The 27950-nt window shown below is 30.4% G+C and overlaps 1 protein-coding gene across 1 annotated transcript; it reads left to right on the plus strand.

Annotated features, from left to right (window-relative positions):
• The first annotated feature begins 21175 nt into the window (after window positions 1–21175).
• LOC141705130 (histidine kinase CKI1-like) lies at window positions 21176–26121 on the plus strand. Its single transcript, XM_074508207.1, has 7 exons — window positions 21176–21263; window positions 21375–21607; window positions 22513–23214; window positions 23453–23828; window positions 23905–24476; window positions 24685–25728; window positions 25912–26121. The coding sequence occupies exons 1-7, from the start codon at window positions 21176–21178 to the stop codon at window positions 26119–26121; spliced, it is 3225 nt and encodes a 1074-aa protein (XP_074364308.1).
• The last annotated feature ends 1829 nt before the right edge of the window (window positions 26122–27950 follow it).

Genomic DNA, 27950 nt, shown 5'->3' on the forward strand with positions numbered 1-27950 from the left:
CCTTCCGTCGATGGTGTCGACGTAGGTGTTTGTTGAGTCGGACTTTGTGGAGGAGTTGGTCATCATCTCCGTCATCTTCATTATTTGAGTCATCATTGTCATCATCATCATTAAAGAATTAAGCAGGAATTTTTCTTTCTTCCTCGCTCCATCTCCAGTAATCTGATTCATCGAACTCAACATCTCGAGAAATGATTAAATTCTTTGTTAGAGGATTATAGAGTTTTACGCCTTGCTCTTTTTGTCATATCCGGTAAAGATGCATTTCTCGCCTTTATCATCCAGCTTCTTCCTTTTCTGATCGGGAACGTGGGCATAAGCAATATACCCTAAAATTCTGAGATGTCCAACTGATGGTTTGCTCCCGCTCCATGCTTCATTTGGAGTTTTATTTCTGATACTTTTTGTTGAATAGCGATTCAACAAATAAACTGCACATAGAATGGCTTCGGCCCAAAAAGTTCTTGGAAAGTGTTTTGCTTTCACCATGCTTCTTGCCATGTCAAGAATAGTGCAATTCTTCCTTTATACAACGCCATTTTGTTGTGGAGTCTATGATGTTGTCAATTGATGATTTATACCATGTGCTCTGTAGAAACTCCTGAACAAATTTGAAGTATACTCGCCTCCTCTGTCTAATCTGAGTGTCTTCAAATAATGTTCACTTTGTTTTTCCGTCAGTACTTTGAACTCCTTAAATTTATCAAGAGCCTCTGATTTTTATTTGATGATATACACCCAACTTTTCCTGCTAAAATCATCAATAAATGTTACGTAATACCTATTACCTCCAAGAGATGGGATATCAAATGGACCAGCTATATCTGTGTGAACTATCTCCAATGGCCTCCTGGCTCTCCATGATTTTCCAACAGGAAATCTTTGTCTGTGTTGTTTCCCCTTGACACATGCTTCACATAAATTTTCTGGTTCATTGATTTCTGGAAAATCGTCGACCATCTTTGTCTTTGATAATAATTTTAAGCCATAAAATCCAAGATGACCATATCGCAAGTGTCACAGCCACAAGTCATTTTTAGTGACCGACTTTAAGCACTTCTGCACCTTCGTCTGCATATCGAGTGTGAACAGGCGATTCTTTGACATCTCCACTCTAGCGATCAATTCTTGAACCGTATTTCTGATGGTAAGAGAATTATCCTGCATTTTGAATATTATATCTTTTCTCCACAAGTTGACCAAGACTGATGATATTACTTTTCAAAGCAGGTATAAAATAAACGCCATTTATATACTTTTTCTCCCCATTCTTTGTCACAATCGTAATCGTACCTTTCCCTTTGACCGGAATTTTTTGAAGAATCACCAAAAGTAACTTCTCTTTTGACTGTCTCGTCTATCTCCGTAAATAAATCCTTGTGGCCAGACATGTGATTGATCGCACCGGAATCAAGATACCAAACATTCTTCTTGCCTTCCTCATCACCCTTGTAAGTGAGAAACATAGCAGAACCAACATCTTTGTCTTCTTTTGCTGTAGCAAAGTGACTCCTTTCTTCCACTTTTGGTGCTCTACACTCGTAACTGAAGTGACCAAATTTATTAAAGTTGTAACACTGAAATTGAGATTTATCACATCGTTGAAATCCACCTCTTCCATGACCTCTAAAATTTTGACCACGACCAGATGGTTGATACCTTCAGTATTCTGTCCTCTGTTGAAAGAATGCCTTCCACGTCCACGTCCACCTCGGTAGCCACGTCCACCTCGACATAGCTCCGCGGCTCGCTAAAGAAATAGGGTAAATTGATTGTATATGACTGCTACAATAATGCCCGACCTATATAGGTTTAAAATGGACGTTGTAGTTTTTGACAAAATCTCTTCCGCTCGACCCAATAAAAACTTTTCAGTCCCAACTCATATGTGTAAAATGCGCATTGAACTAGTTTTAATAAACTTCTTATTTTAATTCTTATTAAACAAGCACAATATTTGTTAAGAAAGATAACTATTAAGGAATAATATTAAAAATAATGTGTTAAAATGTGACTTGAAATATTTTTATAAAATTATCTACTATAGACGCGATCTTGATTTCTACACGCTCCTTCTTTCATCTGGGTGAGCCTTCACTTTTTGGTGTTTGAAGGGCGCGAATCCGAATAAATACGACCCTCGTTCCGCCCGCAGCCTTCGGGGTTTACCCTCCCTTTCTAATAGAATAAAAATTTTTGGCTCGACCCGAGAAAGCTTTAGCAACAACAGAAAGGAAGGAGTCCATGTAGCTGCTTCGCCCGCCCCCTCTTAGTCAAATTCCTACTCCGTGAAAGCTTTCATGGCTAGTTGGGTGTTGAGATATCTATATATTCTTAATTTGTACTATCACTATCTTCCCCTAATTACACATTATACCCTCCTTCCTATTTTATAGCTAATTCAAAATCATTTGCTTTTATGTCCATTCACTTTTGATTGAATATGTCAAATCAAAACATGGATCGACCCATATCCATTTTATATACAAATCACTACTATCCACATTACTGATGGATCTTGGATTTTTTGCACGCAAAACATGGAATATCCCCATACATATGGATCTAGTATTTTTTTATACGTGCATCAATTGCTCAAGCCTCAACTAATCTTGGAAGCACTTAGTTTTGAATTTCAAATCATTGGTTTGCACCAAATATATGGAACTACCTATTCTAACCTTATCCATGGTTCAACATTTATTTTTTAAAATTAATCTTTTATATTCTTCACTATTACTAAGAAGTTTGTCCCTTATTTGTGTTTATTGGCGGGGTAGAACAATTTTTAATGGACAAATCAGGTATGTCATCATCTCCAATAACCGATAACGTGCATTAAGTTTGTATTTACTTTTATCTATTCTCCGTCTTAAGGTCAAAAGTAGTTACTTTTATCTATTATTTTATGTAGGTACTATTCAAGAGTATAATTTATTCTTAAACAACTTGGGTACATGTATCTGCTTAATTAGGTATAACCTCTTAGATACCGAGTATTGATTTGCCTCCTCTAGGAAGTTTTTTTATAATTATAAAATTGACGTGTATAAAAGTTATTATATATTGTATTTATAGTTTCAAGAATATGTTATCATTTTGAGAGTTTATTTCATATTCATTACGCTGGAATATCATTGGAGATAAGTTTGGAAAAATAGAGTTGCAGAAAATGAATTTTCCCGTGTTTTCATTTATTCAAATTCCTAAACTATAGGCAGACATTAAAGAACACGTCCCTCAATTTTTATATATGTAATTTAGGCAACAAATTCCATCAAGGATGATAGTCCACCTAAACTATATAGAGATACATGTAATCCTATACATAGCATCGCATGTGAAAAAATCACCATTGGGGGAAGATAACAAACAGCAAGTAAGATCCCCTGTTTGGGATGCCTTATAAGTTAAAAACATTATATGTATTTTTAACTTTTAAGTAACTTATAAGAGATTATAACTCAGGTTAAATCAGAATTGCCGGATTTTGCACCAAAAATATCAATGAAAGTGAAAATACAATAACAAAAGCTAGCTACCGTATTAAAAGGGAATTAGAATTTTTGGGCACGTTCAACACGGTAACTAAAAACATGTGAATTAAATTTTTATGGATAGCAATTGTTTATGCAATTTTTATGCAGAGGTAAAGTGGGTTGCAGAATAAGTTTGAAAGTTCTAATATTAGTGTTTTATGCCTTGATAACAAAGCTTGAATTTCCCTATCTCAAAGGAAGAAAATTCTCAATATTGTTTATTTTTCCAAACCCTAAATTCAATTTCCTTATCTAGGGACATATTTGGTTCTTATTAACATGTATACTTTTTCCAAAAAAATAATTACTAGATTTCATTATCGGGATATTTTATTTTTATCGAAAATAACTCTTTTTTCATAGAAAGTATTTTTTATTTAAAATTTTATCCCGTTTATACATTTAGAGTGATGGTCATTTTTTTAATTAAAAATATTATTTTAATACTCATAAATAATATATGTTAAATATCATTGTCTATTAATATTATAGTTAAAACAAAATTTCTACATATTTGATAGGTTGACATCATTGTTTCACATAATAGGCAATGCATGTAAATATCATTTTCATATATTTTTCAAGTAATTTGATTATGAAAAATAAGTCAAATGCTTATAACATTATTAAACTCCAAAAAATGATGATGCCCCGCTTAATATTTCCTATTTTAATAGTTTATATTGATACTAACTAATATTTTGAACTTATATAACTGAAATACCATTGTTTAGAAAACGTATAATTTAAATCCCCATTGTTCCTTGTGAGAAATAGTTTGAAATCATTTTAAGTTTGATTTAGAATTATTTAGATATAAAAATTATTTTATATTGTCTATAAAGCACTTATTAGAAAATGTAAATATCTCTTCGTCTTAGCATGATGTGAGGAAACTTTTATGATTAAATTGAATAAAAAATTTATGAAAATTTAATTACATGAAAGAAAATTTGTATTAAATCTAATATAACTATTTATAGTCATTTATTTGTTATGACTTATAATAAACTATGTGATTTATTTGTCTTACATTTAATTTCAATAAATTAAATTTCTTGATAATGAATTTTTTTCCGAATATTAATAATACTTCCCAATATGAGGTAACTATTCTATTAAATTAAATCGTACCAAGTAAAAAATTGTAAATCTTGAACAACAATTTTTTTATTATGTTATATTTTATTTCAGTCATAATGTAATTAATTACATCAAATCAATAAAAATTTTAATATTTAATAAATAATATGAGGATTATAAAAAAGGTATCAGATTATCGGATGTTTTAAAATATATGTCATAAAAATATGTACATTATATATTTTTTAATATTATTATTTATAATTTAATTAAATAAATCATTAAAACCGCTCATTCCCAAAAATCTTAGCATCTCAATATTCACTATCACACCATAATATTTTATATAAAATGGGGAGGAGACATCCTGTCCAACTTTATAATAAAGATAACACGACCAATCTTCCATTAAACAAACAACATTATCTTTATAAAATTTAAATTGTGGGATGTAACGGCGAGTAAGAGGTTTTGATATAATTATGTGACATAATTAAATTGAGTTAGTTCAGAAGAACACAATATATTATAATAGTAAAAATGTCTTTTAGGTATGACTTTCAAAACTTATTTTATTTAATAAATGCACATAGTAATATATGATATATTGTATATTAAAAAAATCTCAAATGTGAAACAAACTAAATATAGTAATTTTTAAGCTAGCTATTTTACATTTTACAATAATTTTTAACATTTTAAAAGAAATCAATCAAAAAATTATAATTATGTTGTCATATATATTTTTGCATATAGTGTAATTTATTTTTTAACTCATGTACACCTATAAAGACTAATATGGTGCATATCAATATAAATGTATTTGTTAATATTAAAAAAAGTGTAATATTAAAGTCGGGAATTTATAATAATATTTTCAAATTAATTTTGTATATGGCAATAATTCAATAAATTCGTGTGTGCAAAGCACAACCTATATTATTAATTTGTATAAATGCACTTATGCTAATACATAAAATTGCATAATGTTTTTGTTTGACAATATTTATTGTAAAATGTTAATAATGAATGAAAATTTAGTATTTTTTAATTTTCAAGTGAAGTAGCAAGAATATATATGATAAAATTGTGTTTTGGTCTAGAGGTATTTTTCCAAAAAGTTTAATACAAGAGCCTATATATATTTGAGAAAAGTAATCTGAGTAAAACCGAGTAATATAAAAGGGAGGGGAAAGTCATGGAACATGCACCATACATTGACCTAGTGGAAGAGGCTTCAAACAAATAAAATCAATTTATAATGCGGGATAGATTTAACGAAACTCCAACTTCAGTCTGTGTAGAACATCAAACACTAAAAGGGGAACATCAAGCTAAACAAACAAATTTAAGTTTTAAAAACATATATATAGTGATAAAATCACAACCTCATAAACATATAAATTAGTAAAATCATGACATCTAGTGATGAAACCTTTTAAGAACCATAGAAAAACCATGACATGACTCGGTTGGTTAAAGACTGGATAACTATCATTTTGGTCACAAGTTCGAATCCCCACAGGAGAAGAATTTATGATTATGTCTAATGAGTCACAGCATGTCGCTTCATTATGGTTTACCTTGGTTCACGTGATTTGCAGGCTATTGCGTGAGCCCGTAGGGTTTACCGAGTGCACACTCTGGAGGGTAGCGGCTGCGGGTTAACTACGATAAAAAAACATGATATGAAGAATTTTTTAATTAAAAAAACATAAAGAAAATTGCATTACATTTAACTGGTAAAGAACATGTAACTGTAATGAAACAATGTCTTTAAACCGAAAAGCAAATATAATTGTGAGTGACCTTGTTTAATAGAAAGATGCGTCATGTATGACTATTGCATATTTTCAACAAATATAATCAGAAAATTAATCTAGTTGAATGATAAACATAAGTCGGTATATACAAAGAAAAGTACTTGGATTGCAAAAATATAAATGATCACTTAGAATGAAACAACTGATTTGCACATCCATTTGATGATTACCTAGTTCTTTGCTTGTATCATTTTGGTTCATTTGCTTGTATCATTCTCAATGACATAAGTCTAAACATCCTTTATACAGATTTATCATACACACATACATACACTACATACGTGACTCTACATACATGACTCTATTAGTTACTTCCTCGCAAAAGAAAAGGAAATGATAAACTATTTGAGAATTAATAACATAACTTTAAGTTACCAAAATCATGATAAAATATCAGATAATGTTGTACGAAAAACTTCGTCACAATAATCGTGAGCCGAAAAATAAAATATTCTAAAGCATGACACACTATTAAGCACAAAGAGCCAACTCCTTTTTAGTATATGCGCTAACCAGTGCCGGTCCTAAGAATTTTTGCCGTATTCGAGGGACCTTCTCTAAAAATTTTTGTAAGAAATATTTAAAAAATTAAGTTTTTCTGAGAACTTGAAATAAAACAATTTAGTGCCCAACTAGTAAAACCAATTTATTATACTGAAGCACTAATATATAAAAATTTTATGCTTATAAAACAGTATAATCAAACAAAATATGAGTTGCTACTTTTATTGTTTAGACTATATAGTATCTATTGTTGTTACGGAAGTACGAACTCTGATATTGTACTTGAATCTTAAAGTGAGTTTGATAATGTACACTTAGGGAACCTTCTCTGGTGAAACTAGTTTAAAAATATTGTGTGAGAGTAGTTTGAAATATATAATCAATTTTTAATTCATATGTAAAGAATATCTAGTTTTGCATTAAAGACTCAAACTTTATCAAATCTTTTCATATATCGCTTAACAACAATGGAAGTTGAGAAATGTTAAAATTATAAGATTACAAATTGATTTCAATATTTTACACATAAATAAACTTTATTTTTTGGCACCTGAAATTAGAGGACCTGAAACTTGTATCATTCTCAATGACATAAGTCTAACATCCTTTATAGATCTAGCATACACACATATAAATACATATAAATACATGAGTACATTAATTACCCCTAGCAAAAAAAAAAGAAATGATAAGAACTACAACAAGCTCCCTTTACAATAACAGGTTTTGGACCACATTCTGTCCAATTACTTCAATCAATATATCAAGATAAGTGAGAGTTTCCACAAAATGGACAAATTACAAGAAGTGATGGAAAGCCATACTTGTAATAGGCCCAAGAAGCGAAACGATCAAACGATTCAACAAAATTACACGATTCACCCAAATCATATGGTTCACGTGTCTTAAGAACATATGTAATCAAATTGTTTGATTTCTCTAGTATTGGATCACCATTGTTCCTTAAACCCAATACTTCGGTACAAACATTTTCACTTGGACTAACACTTATTTTTTCCTCCGAGAAAAACTTATCTATCATATTTTCTTTAATTTTCAATACCCAAATGTCCAAACTAGGAGAATCATCGTCATCCTCCTCTGAATCATGCTCATTGAACTCGTCGTCAATATCGTGCAGAGAAGAAACTTGTTCTCTGAAAAATTGATTACATTATCTCAGCAAATTTAGTTCCTATTTATAGGATTACAAAATAGCAAATACATTGAATTATATGGCTTTCAATATCCTCGGAATTTGAAAGACCTGTTAACTGTTGGTTCAAAAACCCAAACCAGATGTATATATGTAAGTAAATGATAGATTATTCAGAACAAACTTACTGATTGTATTGAACGTACTGACTAAAATGGAAAACACTACAAGCAGATAAGTAAAACAAACTGAGTTCACATCTCCTACAAACACTCCACTATTCCAACTAAACCTGGACTCTCCTAAAAACTCTCTAACTGATGTACGACTAATTCAGTCAGCTACATATATATTAGCCAACTATTTATTAAGAAAAAATAATATAAATAAAGCTTAGATTAAAAATAGTTCCAAAAGTAACTACTTAGATACCAGATACATGAATGGTATTAATAGTACATATATGTCTGAGAAAACAAGTCAAATCTCGAGAAGGTTCTAGCTTATACTTCCAACATTGTCTTGGTATCAAAGGACATAATAAAATGGTTGTTGGCAGTAACCCCTACCCAAAATGCAGTTCATTAACAAATACTGATTGATGTGGACTTATATCATCAACAAAAAACTTATCTTGGCATATCTTCTTCCAAGAACTAATATTCAGACTATAAACACTAATCTCCACTGAGTGCTGGTATTGTTTATATCCATAAGTATCAACATCAGGTGCACAGATCGGACAACGGTTGGCAATATGCACCACAACATAATCATAAGCTCCATATGTTCAATTGTAGAAAGGTGCAAGTTGGGGACAGTCTTAAATTTTTGAACAAGAGGATTCCAGATATAAATTTCTGGATTATATTCGAAGCGCTTATCAAACAGCTCCACAGCTTAAGACGTACTTGCACGAAGTCTTTTGAATATTTCTGACAAGAGCTCTTCAGGGACGAAGTCAGAGGAGGGGATGTAATTTGGCTTTGACAAGCTCATTTCTTCTCAATTTGATTGTGAGGCTACAACTAGGGTTTCAATATTAGAAAATGCCACAGTTACAACTCCTTTCGGTTTCCTCTGCAATATTGTATATACTGGTAGATAACCCCTGCCTGGGCCTAGATTAAAATATCAATATTAAATAATAATGATTATAAAAAAATATTTTATTTTTTATTAAAATATGTAATAAATAAAATTATACGATTATTGTAATTTTTCTTTTTAAATTATATGTAGTTTTGAAAAAGTCAAATCTTATTATAACAACAAGCTCAACGTTATTTTGCATATAGAATTATAAGTCATATGTAATCACAAGTCATATGTAATTAATAAATAAATTGCATATTATATTTCTTATTTTTAGTTGAATTTGTGTTTGTATATAGTTTGTGATTACATAATTTTTTCTAATAAAATATTCATTATTTATGTATAAATTGCATTTAGTGCTAAAATAAAATTCTGCAGGTATGAATTTAAAATTATAATGTATATACGATTTTGTTTATATATAAACAATATAAATATGTGGTATATAAGAATCAAAAACGGGTAAAATATTACATATAAAATTATAAGTTATATATGAATAATAAAAAGAGTAAAAATAATATATTTAGAGCTATAGGAAGATTTAAAAATGGGTGAAAACAAAAGTTTGTAAAACCGGGTGAAACCAAAGTATGGTTTCCTTATTAATTAATAAGTAGCTTAAAACTCGTGCCATGCACGGATTCCGTTAATATTTAGATTTTTTATTTTTATTTTATATGATTTTATTGAAATTCTAATATAAATAATTAAATACGTAAATTAATAACAATATAATTATAATTTGATTGTGTATAACTTTAAGTTAAATTAAAGACTATAGTATAAAATACTATATGGTTGATGATATTTGAACCATTAACCTTATTTATAAATAATAATTAAATTTTTGATGTTGGCGGGGTTCGAACTTGTGAACTTGGTTAGTGTATTTTTTATAAATATTAATTTTGTTATTGGCAGGATTCGAACCTAGAAATTTATTTATAATTTTATAAATAATAATATAAATGTTTGTTGTTGGCGGGATTCGAACGTGTAAGCTTGGTTAGTGTATTTTTTTTAGTATTCGGATCTAAGGGTTATGATCATTTGGTTAAGAGATTTGAATAACCAAAAACAGGAACCAAACTACAAATTATACTCGTGTTCAGTTATTATAGTTTAGTATAGATAACACTATTAAAAGGATTCCATTTTATTACTTTAATAAAAAATAAAAAAGAATTCTACGAAAAATAGAAATATCATAATTATAGTGTGATTCAAATTTATTTTTTGTTAAAAAATAACATAGAACTCTACATGAAACATAAATATAGGGGTGTAATCATACTAAGATGAAACCAAGTATCCTAAGAAAAAAATTTATAGTTCTACGAAAATTGAATTGTAATTTGAACAGTTTTATTATTTTAGTGGTGAAACCAAAATATAGTTTTTGTAATATTCATACCATTTTGTTAAAATGTATTTCAACCAAAAAATTAAAAAATTTCAGTTTAAACACATGGCATATTTACTTGGTCGTGGTTTATATTTCTCTGAACCTATTTAGCTGAGCCAATTTATGAACTTATTTATTTTAAAATATAATTAAAAAAAGGATTCAAGCCTAGAGAAAAAATTAAAAACCATGACTTATAAAAATTTAAAAAATGAGTAAAAATAAAATATATAGAATTATAAGTCATATAGAAATAAAAAAGGATAAAAATAATACACTTAGAATTATAGCATGAATCATAAAACCAAAATGTGGTGGAACTAAAAAATAAATGAAATCAAAGTACCACTTAAAAATAGGTTTCGTTTATTACTAAAGAAAAAGGGTAAAAATAATAAGTATAGAATTATAAGTCATATGGAAATCAAAAAGGATAAAAATAATACACTTACATTTATAAAAGAAATCATAAAAACTGAAAACTGAAAACAAAAGCGGATATAACCAAAAAATAAGTGAAAATAAAGTATTACTTAAAAAATTATTAATAAAGAAAAACGGGTAAAAATAATATATACATAATTATAAGTTATATAGCAATCAAAAATGATAAAAATTATACCATAAAAGGGAAACCAAAAGGTGGTGGTACCAAAAAATAAGTGAAACAAAATACCACTTAAAAAGGTTTGCTTGTTAATAAAGGTTATTAAAGCACGGGTCGAGATCAAAATATCAATATTAAATAATGATTATAAAAATTTATTTTATTTTTTATTAAAATATGCAATATATAAAATTATACGATTATTGCAATTTTTCTTCTTAAATTATATGTAGTTTTCAATAACTCAAATCTTATTAGAACCGCAAACTCAACGTTATTATGTATATTTCGTACGAAAAGACATAACTAATATTTTACATTGAAATTTTAGTCGCAACACGATTGATGGATAATTTAACAAAAAATTAAATCAACATTACTAAGTAATTGCATTTTAAATTTCTTATTTTTAGTTGAATTTGTGTTTTATATAGTTTGTGATTGCATAATTTTTTCTAATAAAATATTCATTATTTATGTATAAATTTGCATTTGGTGCTAAAATAAAATTATGTAGGTATGAATTTAAAAATTACTATGTATATACGATTCTGTTTATATAAAAATAATATAAATATGTGGTATATAAAAATCAAAAACGGGTAAAATATTACATATAAAATTATAAGTCATATATGAATAATAAAAAGAATAAAAATGATATATTTAGAGCTATAGTAAGATTTGAAAAAGGGTGAAAACAAAAGTTCATAAAACCGTAAACGGGTGAAACCAAAATATCCCTCGTTTCCTTATTAATTAATAATAATACTGTTTAAAGGATTCTATTTTATTACTTTAATAAAAAATAAAAAAGAATTCTACGACAAATAGAAATATTGTAATTATAGTATGATTCAAATTTATTTTTTGTTAAAAAAATAACATAGACCTCTACATGAAAGAAAAATATAGGCGTGAAACCAAAATACGGCGTAATCATACATGAAACCAATTATCGTATGAAAAAATAATTAAGAGTTCAACGAAAATAGAATTATAATCATATTGCGGTTTGAACAATTTTATTATTTTCTAGTGGTTAAACCAAAATATAATTTTTATAATATTCATACCATTTTGTTAAAATGGAATTCAACAAAAAAATTAAAAAATTCTAAATTAAAAAATTTCAGTTGAAACACAAGGCCTATTTACTTGTCGTGGTTTATATTTCTCCGAAGTTATTTAGCTGAGCCAATTTATGGACTTATTTATTTTAACATATAATTAAAAAAAGGATTCAAGCCTAGAGAAAAAATAAAAAATCATGCCTTATAAAAATTTTAAAATGAGTAAAAATTAAACATATAGAATTATAAGTCATAGGATAAAAATAATACACATATAATTCTAACATGAATCATAAGAGGTGAAACCAAAATGTGGTGTAACTAAAAAATAAATGAAATCAAAGTACTACTTAAAAAGAGGTTTTCTTTATTAATAAAGAAAAAGTGTAAAAAAAATAAATATAGAATTATAAGTCATATAGAAATAAAAAAAAAATAAAAATAACACATTTAGAATTATAACAGGAATCATAAAAACTGAAAATCGAAAACAAAAGGTGATAGAACCAAAAAATAAGTGAAAATAAAGTATCACTTAAAAAAATTATTAATAAAGAAAAAACGGGTAAAAATAATATATACAAAATTTTAAGTTATATAGGAATCAAGAACGATAAAAATAATACCATAAAAATAAAAACTAAAAAGTGGTGGTACCAAAAAAATAAGTGAAACCAAATTAGTAAAATCAAAAGGTGGTGGTACCAAAAAATAAGTGAAACCAAATAACACTTAAAAATGTTTTTCTTATTAATAAAGGTTATTAATGACTCACGAACAATGTTCCAAGTCCTAGGCTTTATTGAAAAATCTTATTAATATGGATTAATAATTATCAAAAAAATTTGAGCTGTTCTACTTTCGAAATCTGATTAATATTTTTGAAATATATATTTTAAAATAAATAAGGCTAATATATTAATATATTAAAAATATATTCGCCTTTTGTTTTGATTAATCCCTCAAATTAGCACATCTTTAAATTTTGAACGTATACTTAAACCTCTTTAAAAAAATGGGCTTGGGAGAAAAAAAAACTTTAACTAGTTTATTAGTTTAGCGGGAGTAAATTTAGTTAAATTTGACTGCGCACACGGTCCAATTAAGCTAAATTCGACCTATTTTTTCTGTCGAATTTAGTATTTTTTCTTGTAGTGAAAATTTTCATTATGTTATAACCGGAAAAAAAATATATTTTAGAAAATTTATTATTAAATTCATTATTATTCAATCGAGAAGTTAAACCGTAACTAATAAGTAAGCTTATTACCATGAAAAGGACGGAGAACTCTTTTTGGTTTCCCATGTAAATTGTAAATTGTAAGATTAAAATATTATAAATTATTTATTAAACAAATAAAATTGCTTTATGTTAAATTATAAAAAGCAGAAATGTATTTCAAGCATATATTGGCTTGAAATTTTTAGGTCATTATTAAACAACTGTTTGTTAATATATAGTTCAAAACATCATTTTATATATAATGAGATTCTTTTAATGATCCAATTATATGATCGAAAAATTAGGTTGAAATAGTATTGTAGAACTTATTTTTTTCGAATTTAAGATGTACACTATAGGTTTTACAAAGATATTAAATTGGGATCTTTCTTTTCTTTTAATCCTTTATATAGATGTGCATGTGTCAGATTGTGCCAATTTAATGTAATTAAATATAAATATACATACACACACAAATATATATATATATATATATTGTGTCCACAAGGGAGTTGTAATATTGTTGCCTACTGTTTATCTGTTCTTAGTTCTTAACTTTTGTAGCTAAGGCCTTGCCGAATGATTTTGCCTAGTTTATCGGTTATAAGTCTATAGGAGGCAGTAAAAGCGTTTTCTCTAGGATTGTAAGCAAAAGATTAGCCTGCATCTTTTTTGAACCTAGATCATGGATTCTGTATATTGCAGAAACACATATTTCCAAACTCTTCCACTAGTACGTCGAAAACCTCCAAAAAGCAATAGAGTATCGGGACATTCCAAAAAATCCCAAAAGCCAAGTTTATGATACAAAATGGTATAGTTCAGGTTCTTCCATCAAAACCAAAAAAGGGACTCACACCTATCAAAATCGTTCAAAATAATTCACCTTCTCACCAAAAGTTCCCTAGAAAAAATGGCAAAATCATACAATTACATCCATATAGATCTAGTCCAAGTAGAAATTAAGTCCTTAACCAAAGATAGACACCTCAATATTAGCCATTTTAAGAGATGATAGATTCCTTGAGTTCAAAGACTCTCTGTTAAGTTCAATAGTGTCAAGTCTATGTAATGGACCCATCTCTTTTAGTTGCTATCCAAATTTATCTATTTCTCTTAAAGACAGAAATGTTATCCATAGCATGACACTCCATGCTAAAACTCACAACTATAATATGTTAGAAGGATCAATTTCGGCTGCTTTAATCTTTCGAATTCATTACAAAGCAATAATGTCCATTGATGATGATGGACATAATAATGCTTTCGTCAAAGGAGAAACCATCCTTTTTCAATCTGACCTTTCAAGGTCTAATACAATTATTCCTCGATCAATAAAATGGCATGATATTTCCCTTCCCGCTGAATGGGTCTTAGAAGGGGTAGCTCGCCCTAAATTACAAGAAAGATTAGAACCAAACACATAAATACACCAAGTTCTCCAAGATGACAATGGAAGAGTCACTCTTGCGTTTGATCGATCATCCCGAGCCACTTTTATTAGTTCTCGATATTCTGATGCTTCCTAAAGAACATTAAATTTAGGAAGAATCTCTTAAATCCCTTCTATCATTAACACTTCTTCAAGACCAAGATACTCTACATCATATTTAACCCGTGCATCTATGGGTGGTGTGAATTTTTCTTCCAATATACCTCACCCTTTCTATACACAAAATCAATTACCACCAAACCAAAATATGGTTTCCCCTTCATCGCCAACATCCCCAACCTTCTTTGTTATAACTGAGAATATGAGAATGCCAAGTGAGCTAAATGTAATTAAAATAGAATTTCAAATCAATAAAAATTTTCTTCGAGAAGAGTTCTACTCTCCCCAAAATACTGAAAAAGGATATTGGTTTTTTACCAACTTCAAAGAACAAAAGACACAACTTCAAGAAATTTATTATAAATTTCTCAACCAAAACAAAATCCAAATGTTATTCTTTGATTGGTTGGAAATTCCCTCCTCCGACCAAAACTTATTATTCCCTTTCACAAGAAATAGCAATTTTATTAAACTTGGGAAAAAGATCATAATAGTTGTGATACACACCATGATACTCATTACAAGTATAGATGGAATGCCAAACACTACCATAGTGAAAACAAGGGTTATGTGGTTTATAAAATACTGATCTACCACTAACATCAGACTCAGGAATAACAACAGCTTTCTTTTTACTCTTCATTTAATCAATAAAAATATGATTAGTGTAACCATATTTAAATCAAGCCTTTTCTGGGAGTATGAAAAATATACTTATGATTACTTACTTTATTAATATCCTGATTTCCATTCCTACCTTTTTTGTTTTCCTATTTGTGAGAAATATCAGTTACCTCACAATTTCTTTTAGTTGTCCCTTAGAGAGAAGACCTATATTTTTACCTTTCTTTTTAACACCTTTCAACTCAACTTTCTTTTTATCAGGATTTTTAGACGTTGATCCTATTTCATAGACTGACTTGACTATATTTTCATCAATACTGACAAATTTAACTGGTGTTATGTTGGTGATAATTTTATTAATGTTTTTATCATTGTATTTATTATAACCTAAATATTCTTTCCATTTTTTATCATTAATAAAATTATGAACCTTTCTTCCTGAAGTCATACAAGTTTTAAAACTTTTCTCTCATTTTCAAGAACTTCCTCTAGCATGGCATATTTAATATGCATTTGAGTTTCATTGTGCTTAGCTCAATTACATGCAGTTTCAGTTTCATGCATACAAATTAGCTCAACTTCGAAATGATCATTTCTCTTCTTGAGTTATCTTTTTAAAGAACTAAACCTTCATTTTCAAGAAATTTATTTTTAAATTTAACATGCAGAGATTTCAAAAATCTTTCTTAACTTAGATAAGTTATCAGTATCTATGGGAAAATCAGTCATTGGTACCTTGTCAGTAGAATACAAATCATCTCTATTATTTTATATTAGAGCATAACATGCATAATCAATGTCAGGTCCTAATATGTCCACCTAGTCCTTGTTTAACTTTCAGGTGATAAGTATTTTCCCAATTAACTTTAGACATTCAGTAGCAAGATTTCTCTTTTTATTGTAATTGTAGCATGTCACCTTGGCCTTGTCAAACTTTCTTCTCTTGGAGTAATGACCTTCATTCTTCTTGAGCTTTCCCTTGTCATCTCCTGAATACTTTTTGTTAAAACAACCTTTTTTCTATGATGTTCTAAACCTCATCGTCCTGAATCCTCTAACCAACATTGCAGCCATCTAAATTACATGAGGATCATCCAGTTCTATCTCAGAATCCTCATCAGTATCAGTGTCAGGATCTGATGACTCATCAGTATCTGACATCTCAACAGTGTTCCTTCTGTTTGAGTTCTCACTAGTCTTGAACATGCTAATTTCAGCATTTAAAGCAACATACTTCAACTTCGGTCCTTTCCTGTTCTTCCTCCATAGAATCTCTACATCATGGGTTTTCAGTAACCCATAAATTTCATTCAGTGAAAATTGGTCTAGATCATACTGATGCTTGATGATGGAGGTCTATATATCCCATTCTTCAAGAAGAGCCGTTAGAAACTTGGTATTGAGTCTTCCTTGTCATATTTCTTTCCAACTAATGACAAAATACTTAACAATGTCAGGAATCTGTCATAAATATCAGTAATGCTCTCATCAGACTTAGCCTCAAACTGTTCATACTCTTGAACATGAACATGCCTTATATTCTTCTTGATTGCTAGGGTTCCTTGACATTGAGTTTCTGATGCATCCCATATAGCTTCGGCAGTTTTGCAAGCAATCACCCAGTTAGACATAACATTGTCCAAACTGCTACAAAGAATATTCTTGACCTTGGTATTTTTAAGCATTGCATCTTTTCAATATCTAACCATTCAAATTTCTCCTTTATTATATAGTGTTGAGGAACAGTTGATGTCATTGGAACAACCTTCTTAGGATAGGGTGGCCCATCATTGATGATATCAATATAGCTATCATCAATAGATTCAAGAAACATCAGCATCTTCACTTTCCATGTAAAGTAGTCATTCTTCTTCAAAATTGTGATCTTCATGCTTTCATACTTACTTCCTGACCTTTTTGATCTTTTCTAATTCAAATTAAATTAGACTGCTCTATACCACTTGTTATCCAGTAAGAAGATAATTATTTAAGAGGGTTTGATACAATTAATCAAATAAATCAATATAAGAATATAAGAACAATAGAATCAATAACAATTTATTACTTCTAGTATATACTGTTACAAACTCTCTCAAGAAATTCTGATGTTCTTCAGAACTGCTAGGTTACAAAGATACTCGTGTAAAACCTATCAATAATTATAACATTTTCAGTGTTTATATAGTACACAGTTGCTCTATCAATCTCTATCAATTACAAGATATGTTACAATAATATTTATCTTATTTCTATATATATCCAAATTAACAGCTTTGTTCCTACAAATCGGAAACCAACACTAAACTACTCATCAATTACTGGGATTGTATAAATCGGCTAATCTTGATTTATTTTTTTACCGTGACACCTAGTCATATCCTAATGATTTTTCATCCTGATGCAAATCGTGATTGGTGACTGGTCCTGATCCCAGCAAATCCTGATTCTAACTTAAGCAATTATCTTTTTACTAGTTAACCGAAAATGTACTAAACTTTAATATGTGACAACAAAATTTGGTGCTACAAATTAAAATATTCAGTGAAATTTTTTTAATCAAAAAGGTTTGTTTCCACAATTTAAATTATTTATTAATCAAATTTTAACCAAAAAGGCACATTAAATTTCATTTCTATCGGGGAGTGAAGTATCGAATTATGTTATAATAAATTCAATTTTGGTTAATAAATAAAACTACTATCGTATGAATTTTGAGCAGTACTGACGTACCATATTATATTAGAAAAAAATTATATTTGAATAATAAATATAACTTTATTATAGGTTTTTAGCTAAAGTAACGTATCGAATAACGTAATTAAACATGCAATTTACGGATCAATGTATAGGACTGAAGTTATAGGAATTATAAGAGGGAGTGACATATCGAATTACGTTATAAATGATTCAATTTTTTCAGGAAAAACTTGATACAATACTTTTAAAAGAATAAAGAGAAAAATCCTCTAAATCGACAAATAAATTTATGTGAATTTCATTCAGAAAAAAAATCATCTAAAAGATCGAAATATTTATGAAATTACGTTACATATCCAATATAAAGTCTTGAGTGAATATTAACTTATACAATATCGATAACATACATTTATTTTTTGAGATGTATATAGATATGCAAAAAATGATCATAAATATGTTGATTTTTTAGTAGATTTTTCTTAATGTCATTCAATAACATTTATCGTCGAAATATAAGACTTTATCTTTAGTTTTTGAAATTTATTGTATCGAGTTTTTCTGAAAACATCAAATATTATAACGTAATTCGATAAATAACTCCCGCTCCAAATTCCTACAACACGAGTCCTATTTATAGATCCGTAATTGCATTTTTTATACCCTACATCAATATGTCACTACCGCTCAAAATTCCTACCACACGAGTCCTATTTATTAATTACAAATTGTATCTTTTATAACATAATTTCACACGTTACTCCCCTTAAAAATCCACAGGACATTAGTCCTATGTATCAATCAAAAACTGTATTTTTATAAATTTATTCCATGTGTCACTGTCGCTTAAAATTTCTACTACTTACAAGCCTAATTGATCGAAATGAAATTTAATGTGTGTTTTCGTTTCATTTTTTTTATTTGAAATTTTAATGTGTGACCAAATAAAATTCTAGTACATTTTTTGTTGCAAGTAAATTTAGTACAAGATGATTATGGATTATCAATCATTAATATTTGAAAATTCAAAAATTACTCAAAGATGAAAATCGTACACACAAGCCATATGGAATTATAACATCCTAATGATATTTAGGAAGAATGATATTTATTGGATGTCAGTCATATGGAATTATGTTATAATATTTATATGTATTTATTGGATAGAATGATAGAATGATATTTATTGGATGTGTTATAAATCCAATAAATATCATATGAAAGACTTTATCGTCGAAGTATAAGATTTTATCTTTTGTTTTTGAAATATATCGTATCGAGTTTTTCTTAAAACATCGAATGTTAAAAAAATAATTCGATAAGTAACTCCCGCTCAAAATTCCTATAACGCGAGTCCTATTTATTGATTCGTAGTTGCATCTTTTATACCCTACTTCAATATGTTGTCACAACTCAAAATTTCTACGACATGAGTCATATTTATTACTTGAAAATTTGATCTTTTATAACATAATTTCACAGGTCACTTCCGTTAAAATTTCATATGTCATTGGTCCTATTTATCAATAGGAAACTAATTTTTTATAAAATTCTTCCATAAGTCGTTGTTGCTTAAAATTTTTACTAAATACAAGCGTAATTGATTGGAATGAAATTTAACGTGTTTGAATGTATGAAACAATTAAAATTCTAGTACATTTTTTGTTGTTAGTAAATTTGGTATAAGATGAGAATGGATTATCATTCATTGATATTTGAAAATTCAAAAATATTTCAAAAATGAAAATCATACACACAAGTCAATCAATTTAAAGATAATATATACTACTTTTTAAGAGATGATCAAAGGAATAAATACTACCATTTATAACAAAATCTAAATATGCGAGAAAATTAAAAAAAGTAATCATTACATGGATATTAAAATATGCAAGAAAGATTTTTACAGATATGCATACTTTCTTACAAATACTAAACTGCACAGTTCTTAGTTTTAACATTCACTCAATCTCTCTCGCAGCTTTCTCTCTCCCAGTCTCTCTCTCCGGTGCCTCACTGTTCTTTCTGGAAACCCTTTTCAGAGATTTTCAGATTAGGTATTTTTTTACATAGCTTTTCTCTGTATTTATACAATCTTGTAATTATTTCAGATTATCTTGTTTTAATGGTGTAACAAAACTATTGTTACATATCTTCTTTGAATTGTGCATGCATGGATTGCAGAACCAGACACTAGTACGACTAAACGTTAGCAGCAGCAGCATCTGTTTGGAAAATCAAGAAGGTCTTGTCTATATACATATAATTTTATTTGCAAATGGTTCTTTCACTCATTATTAAATAGATCTATATATATGTAGTGTTTTTTATTTAAGGCATGTTGTTTATTATGAAACAATCCCCCTTTTTGACTCCTATTAGCTTTTATTGCTTTTTTACATGCTATATCAACTTGGTAATATCTTATTTTTCTTTAGCTTGTATAGAAAATGTCTTGTTAATTCTTTTATTATTAGATAGAAAGAAGAAATTAAAAAGATAATTTACTCAAATATACTAATTGTTATTTATTTTTTCCTTATTATACACCCCTTTAATTGGATGGAGATTCATAATTGGATAGAAACCCATTTTTTCTTTTAATTTTAAGGTGCATACCTTAATTGAAATTAAAATCAAATTATTTTTATTGTAAATGAAAATACACTGAAAATAAATATGTTGATAAGTTATTTAAAGTTATGTTACTCAAATATATTAATTATTTTTCACCTATTAATGGTGGTGCATACACCTGAATTGAAATATTTACATTCTATCACAAAATTATAATGGCAATGCAGGAAGATTTTGTTACTCTGCAAGATGTTGCTAATCGATCTAATTGTCATGCGACCACTAGTGCTCTTCCTGGTTCTGGTAATTCCTCAAAGCTTTTCTTACAAAATATTTATTAGTAAAAAGGATACATGATTTGAGTATTATTGTCAAATCTGGAAATTAATGATTTACATGCATGCCTGCAGGCAGGGGCAGTACTGGTGCCTTCAAGTTTGATGTTTAACTACTGGCACAGTAGAGGTAAGAGTATAGAACAAGATGTGAGGCTGTTTTCGCAAAACCTTCAACAGGAAATACTTTATGGGGTTGGAGTGAAGGCGGATTTGTTTTCACCACTGCAATCATCAGCAAACAACCTGGCAAGAATCCTAAGTTCCCGTGTGAATGCAACACAACTACCGATTCCCGTCATTGAATTTGAGGTATATTTGTTTCTTTATGTGTCTCTCGAGCTGCAATATGAAATCGCATAGCTAGATACTTGCAATTTATGAAGCCTGGACACTTAGGTCACATACCGAGAGTCTCCGTGCCAAATACTCGAACACACGTTTCCGCGTATCGGACACAGACACTTGGGGCACATGCCGAGTCTCTGTGTCGGATACTCGCACACACGTTTCCGTATCGGACATACAGATTCTCTCACAACACCAATTTAAAATTTTATTTTGAGAAGTTGTAGTTAAATACTATGTCAACAAACTACTTTCGCAAAATACGGACACTTGAGGCACATGCGGAGTCTCGGTGTCAGATACTCGGACACACGTTTGCAGTATGGAACACATAACACCAATTTAAAATTTTATCTTGAGAAGTTGTAGTCAAATACTATGTCAACGAACTACTTTCACAAAATAAAGTATCCATGTCTTTTCTTTGAAACAAAGTATCCCCGTCTTTTTTGTTATTACAAAAGTATCGATTCATAATCATTTTTGTTTTTTGTGTTTTAGATTTGGTTCATTCTTCATGCAATATTTGACTTTGTTGATAGGTTTTAATATGTTTAACATGAAATCTATAATTGTTTCTATTTATATACGCCGTGTTCACTACGTGAACTTTCATATTATTATATTTTTCCAAATACGGTATTCCCCCATTCGCACTACCGCACCCGTATTCTTACTTCATAGCTTGTTAGGCTTGCTGTTGATTAATTAATTGACCTTATATAAATGTTGTAATTTATACTATGTTACTCAGGTATTGTATAGATGTCAAAAAAATTAATTTTTTTATTTGTTTTGAGGTAGGAATTTATAAAGGAATGTAAGATATAATGGGATAACTATTTGGCATTTGTCATTCATACTTGTAGGTGGCTCCTCTGTTATTTCAAGCATTCTCAACGATTCCATATGTGTCTCAAGTATCATTCATTGGAAAAGATGGTTTGTTATTTTCATATTACAATGGAGCCAATCAGCAACCTGTTGCAGTTTATACAAACACCTCATTATTTCCGGTGGACAAGGAAATGGCTTTAGAAAATTATAACCTCACTTGCTATTCTCAGCCTGTGAATCGCGAAAACGGGGAATTATTTGGAATTGTTACTTTGCATCCGTGTACATCGCTTGTTCCATCAATCCTAGTGGCCCTGGATAGTGCAAATGGAAATTCTTCAGTAGGACATTCGTGGATTGATAGCCAAGATATTTTGTTCTTTAACACCGCTCTTATGGATGGGAGAGGAGCAGTATCTATGGGGTTTGAAACAAAGGGGATAGTGCAATCCTTAAGTGGAAACATCAGAAATGATGGGAGCTTGTTTTTGGCTACGAAGGATGGGCAAGTACTTAACAAAGCAAACATTCAGAACACTAGAATTGTTATTGACAGTAACAATTCTGTTGCATTTGTGTTGTCAAATCAAAGCGGTGATAAATTAGAGGGCCATATTGTTGGCAATCTTACATGCCAAGAAAACGATGGCACACTACAACCTAAGACTATCACCGCTTCTGGAACAAAGTATGATGCATATTGTTCTCAAGTTGAAATCCTTGGGGTAGATACGGTATGCATATCTTCTTTACTTGTTATTTTTCAATATTAAGATAATTATTTGCTAATTTTAATAGATTTTGAAATGATTTAATCAAGATTAATTACATTGATGTAAAACCATTTTACTTGAACTGGTTTCTAACATTGCAAGTGAACATAAACTAAACACATCATTCACATTTACATATTTCTTGTAAATATATAGTCATGTAAAAGATCTGAACTTTTACTTATCATTTTATTTGCAGGTTTTCGTATTGGCTATGCCACTTGAGGGACCAGAGAGATCCCTGCACAAACACTTCAGTATATCGTACCAGTATCTTTTTGCGACGATCGGCCTAATATTCGTTCTAACTGTTCTTTTTGTTGTCATAGTTGTTGTAGCATTAAAAAGAGTGATACAGTTGGGTGTTGCATTAAGGAAACAAAAGGATGCAACAGCTCAAGTAGAAAGGAAATGTATCCAGAAGAGTACAAACTACGCAAGTGCAAGCCATGATGTCCGTGGCTCTCTAGCAGGGATTGCCGGTCTAATAGAAATAGCCCTGATTCAAGTTGATCGTGGATCTGATTTGGAGGCAAATATAATGCGCATGAAAACTTGTTCCGACGATCTTTTAGGTATAATAAGACATGTAATTTTATTTACCAAAATTGTAATATATTAGTACGTGAATAATGTTTCTTTGTTTTGTAGCTATTCTGAACAACATACTGGACAGAAGTAAGCTAGAAGCCGGAAAAGTCCCCCTTGACGAAGAAGAATTTGAAGTGTCGAAGTTAATTGAGGATGTCACTGACTTGTTTCATGCTGTTGGGATCAAGAAAGGCGTTGATGTTGTGTTGGATCTCAGTGATGGTTCTGTCAACAAGTTTGATCACGTTAAAGGTGATCGTAAAAAGCTGAGACAGGTACTATCAAATTTACTAAGTAATGCTGTAAAATTTACCTCGGAAGGGTATGTTTCGGTAAGAGCATATGCTAGAAAACCAAGAAGTTCTAGTTCAAGACTCAATTCAACTAGGAAAGGTCCCTGGTCATGGTTATTATGGATTCTAGGGATTGAAGCCTGTACCGATTATGGAACAACTGTGAACAGTTTTCAAAAGAATGAAAATTGCGTGGAGTTTATCTTTGAGGTCGATGATACAGGAGTCGGCATTCCCAAAGATAAACAAGAAACTGTTTTTGATAATTACGCCCAAATCAAGGAGACATCAGCTGGAAAAGAGGGCACGGGCCTCGGACTTGGTATCGTTCAATCTTTGGTACGTATAACTCGCTTATAATGCAAATTTATACGCTATTAGTGGTCCTACCATATGCAAAGAATGCTTGTGCATTACTGAAAATTTTAATCTGTTATTTTTTATCAGGTACGCTTAATGGGCGGGGATATAGAGATTGTTGATAAAGATGCGTGCAAAAGAGGGACTTGCTTCAAGTTCAACACGTATTTTTCTGTATGTGAAACAGGACCAGAGGATTAGCAGTGGAAGAGATCAATCTGACGATATTGAAAGTGTCGGTGGTCGCATGTCATCTGGTGAATCCTATTCAGCTCGAAGTCTGAACTTAATTATCAGCCCAAACACTGAAGGATCCCAAGTTGTGATCTTCATTAAAAATGAAGAAAGGCGGAAAGTTTGTAAGAAATTCTACGAAAGACAAGGACTCAAAGTGTTGGTCACGAGGAACATTGAAGAACTTTCGACTACTTTAAAGAAAATCAGGAACAAGGGAGTTCTTTCTTCAAGCCGTTCTTCCAAGAGGTCTGATGCACTTCTTCAAGCTATAACTGTACCTCGCAATTCAAGTACAAGATCCAAAGAAGTGCCGTTGAGTTCTCTAGATGGAACTGATCAGGAGATTCCCCCCACGCATAGAAGGTCAACCACGAGAGGAAGTGTTGTTCCAAGCTTTATACTGATTGTGATTGATACGGATGGTGCACCATTCCGTGAGCTTAGCAGAGTTGTAGCAGAATTCAGGAAAAACATTGCTACAGGTTTTAACAGTGTCGTCTGGCTAGATAGACCTGGATCTAATAATATTCAGCTACAAGGCCTCAGTGAAGACAAACTTCCTGCAAGCGATATCATCATCTCCCAGCCTTTCCACGGATCACGTCTGTATCAAGTACTAAAGCTTCTTCCCGAGTTTGGGGGAGAGATGCCAGAGGCCACCCCAGCATCGATACATAGCGAGACACTAACCATCAGCTCGGAAACAACTACTGCCGTCAATGAAGCTAGTACTTCTGTATCTCAGACAAGGCCAGTTGCATCATCTTCTTTAGAAATTAAAGAAGCTGATAAACCATTGAGTGGGAAGAAAGTGCTGCTTGTAGAGGATGAGCCACTGCTTCAAAAAATTGCTACTACCATTCTTTCTATGCTTGGGGCAATTACTGAAGTATGCGCTAATGGGCAAGAGGCTGTGCTGACTGTCTGCGAAGCCCTTAATGGTCAAAGGGCATCTCATGTTTTGCCTTACGATTGCATTTTCATGGACTGCGAGGTACTTATTTGATGTCTTATTTATTATATCTTGTGGCTAATTATCGAATATTTAAAAAAACATTATGAAATTGCAGAATGTTGTTCTTAAGCAACATTACACATGACACACGCACATTTTCATCACACGTGCACAAAAACGATATGAACATACGTATTAACAATGATGTTAAATATTAATCAGATGCCAGTCATGAATGGAATCGAAGCAACCAGGCGCATCAGAGAAGAAGAGGCTAAATTCAAAGTGCACATACCCATTTTTGCTGTGAGTGCACACACAGATGGTGAAGAGATACGGCTAATGAAAGATGCGGGAGTGGATTACAACTTGTCCAAACCCTTGAATGTCGCAAGGATTGAAGAAGTTACCAAACTTTTTCTCGACAACTAAGAAAGTTATAGGGTAAGAACTTCATTCATGTATCTCCAGTGACTAAATATGTACCTGTAGTCATGTATGATTGATGAGGCTTTGTTGTACAGAGGATTCATTTACTTTTAAACATTACATGGGTTTTATATTTCTTAAGTTGAATTTAATCGACTTAATTTCAGTTTTTCAATGTATTCATCTCACATCATGTGTAAAAGATAAATTAGTTTATATTCTGTCCATGCTCAAAATCAATTTATGTATTCTGGTCTTTGAGCCAGACCCTTATTTATGATGAAGTTAAGTAATTAATCAGACTACTTAACATTAGATTGTTACCTTATGCATTGCCCTGCTATAAAAATTAAAGCAGCCTTATAGAGACAATGACAACCTGTAACTTGTAAGTTCCCTGTCATGCTATAACGAGTTTTTACCTGCAGAAGCTTGTAACATACATGCATGGAATCTAATTACACATGATTGTAGAAGACGTATGTGGAAGCTTTACAACTTTTAGATTATTCCTTTCAGAAGCTTCTTATGCTTAGTACCAGTGTGCTAAAGTCAATTATGTGGTTATAAACTTTCAGAATGTTCAGACGTAGTTCAAGTTTTCGTAGCTTAATTATTATCATAATTGTACTTATCTGAAAATTGATTAGGCATAAACTTCTGCTATAACCTTGTTATGTGAAGTTGAGACATATAATTTAAGTAATGTCAAAAAGTTTTTTGCCTGTCTTCCTGCCAACAGTGGAGGCCTTGGCAGGCTTTAGCTAGCATACGACCACTGCAAGAAAACAAGATTAAATACAACTGATTTAAATACGGACTAAGCAGGACGCTACTTCCTCCTACTGTATTATCATTAATATTGTTTTTGAAATAAAAAAGAGATTTCATTTGTAAAAGAACAAATGGGTAGCAATTCACCCATTTGCTTGACTTCCGGTATTTCTTTATATTCGGTAGAAAAACATTCTCACGATCGATAATTTGTAAGTCTGAGTATTACTCTGATAGGCTTGGTGGTTAGTTTTAATACTGATGCTTCTGGTTCGGATCACGATCTGTGTTCATCAAACGCCACTGAAAGTGAAAGTGAAAGCAAAAGCGATGACAGCAACAGCCAACAGGAAGGGGAGATGTTCAGAAAGAAACTATATATATGGGATTCCTTGTACAAACTCATTGATATCACCATGTTTACAAAATATCTCATTTTATTGCAAAGTTTCGAGCACTGTGTTTAGTTTAGATCATTAACAAACGATATCGGTGACATCCGTGATATGTAAAATGAGATATTTTGTAAACACAGTGCTCGGAGCTGGTCTTGAAAAAATCCTTGTAACGTTAATGTCATCTTCTTTTTTTCTTTCAAATCCCTCCTCTTTTCTTATATAGTTGTTCAAATAAGGATTTTGTAATTTTTTCAGAATCTCCGAAAGAAAAGAAAAAACCATAAAATATTTCAATGATAAGAATCTAAATTTTTTTATTGAAATATAATTAACTTGTCGAGAAAAGAAAGTCATTAATTCATTAATTGAAATGCGATATGATATTTAATAAGCTATCATTCTCTTTTTTTCTCTTACTTAAAACTAGGGTTGTTCTCGAACAAGCTCGAGTTCGGCTCGGTAACAGCTCGTTTGGCCTTTTAGAGACAATGACAGCCTGTAACTTGTAAGTTTCCTGTCGTGCTATAAGAAGTTTTTACCTGCAGAAGCTTGTAACATACATGCATGGAATCTAATTACACATGATTGTAGAAGACGTATGTGGAAGCTTTACAACTTTTAGATTATTCCTTTCAGAAGCTTCTTATGCTTAGTACCAGT

The sequence above is a fragment of the Apium graveolens genome, unplaced genomic scaffold (genome assembly GCF_009905375.1).
Source record: "Apium graveolens cultivar Ventura unplaced genomic scaffold, ASM990537v1 ctg8579, whole genome shotgun sequence".
Classification (NCBI taxonomy): Eukaryota; Viridiplantae; Streptophyta; class Magnoliopsida; order Apiales; family Apiaceae; genus Apium; species Apium graveolens.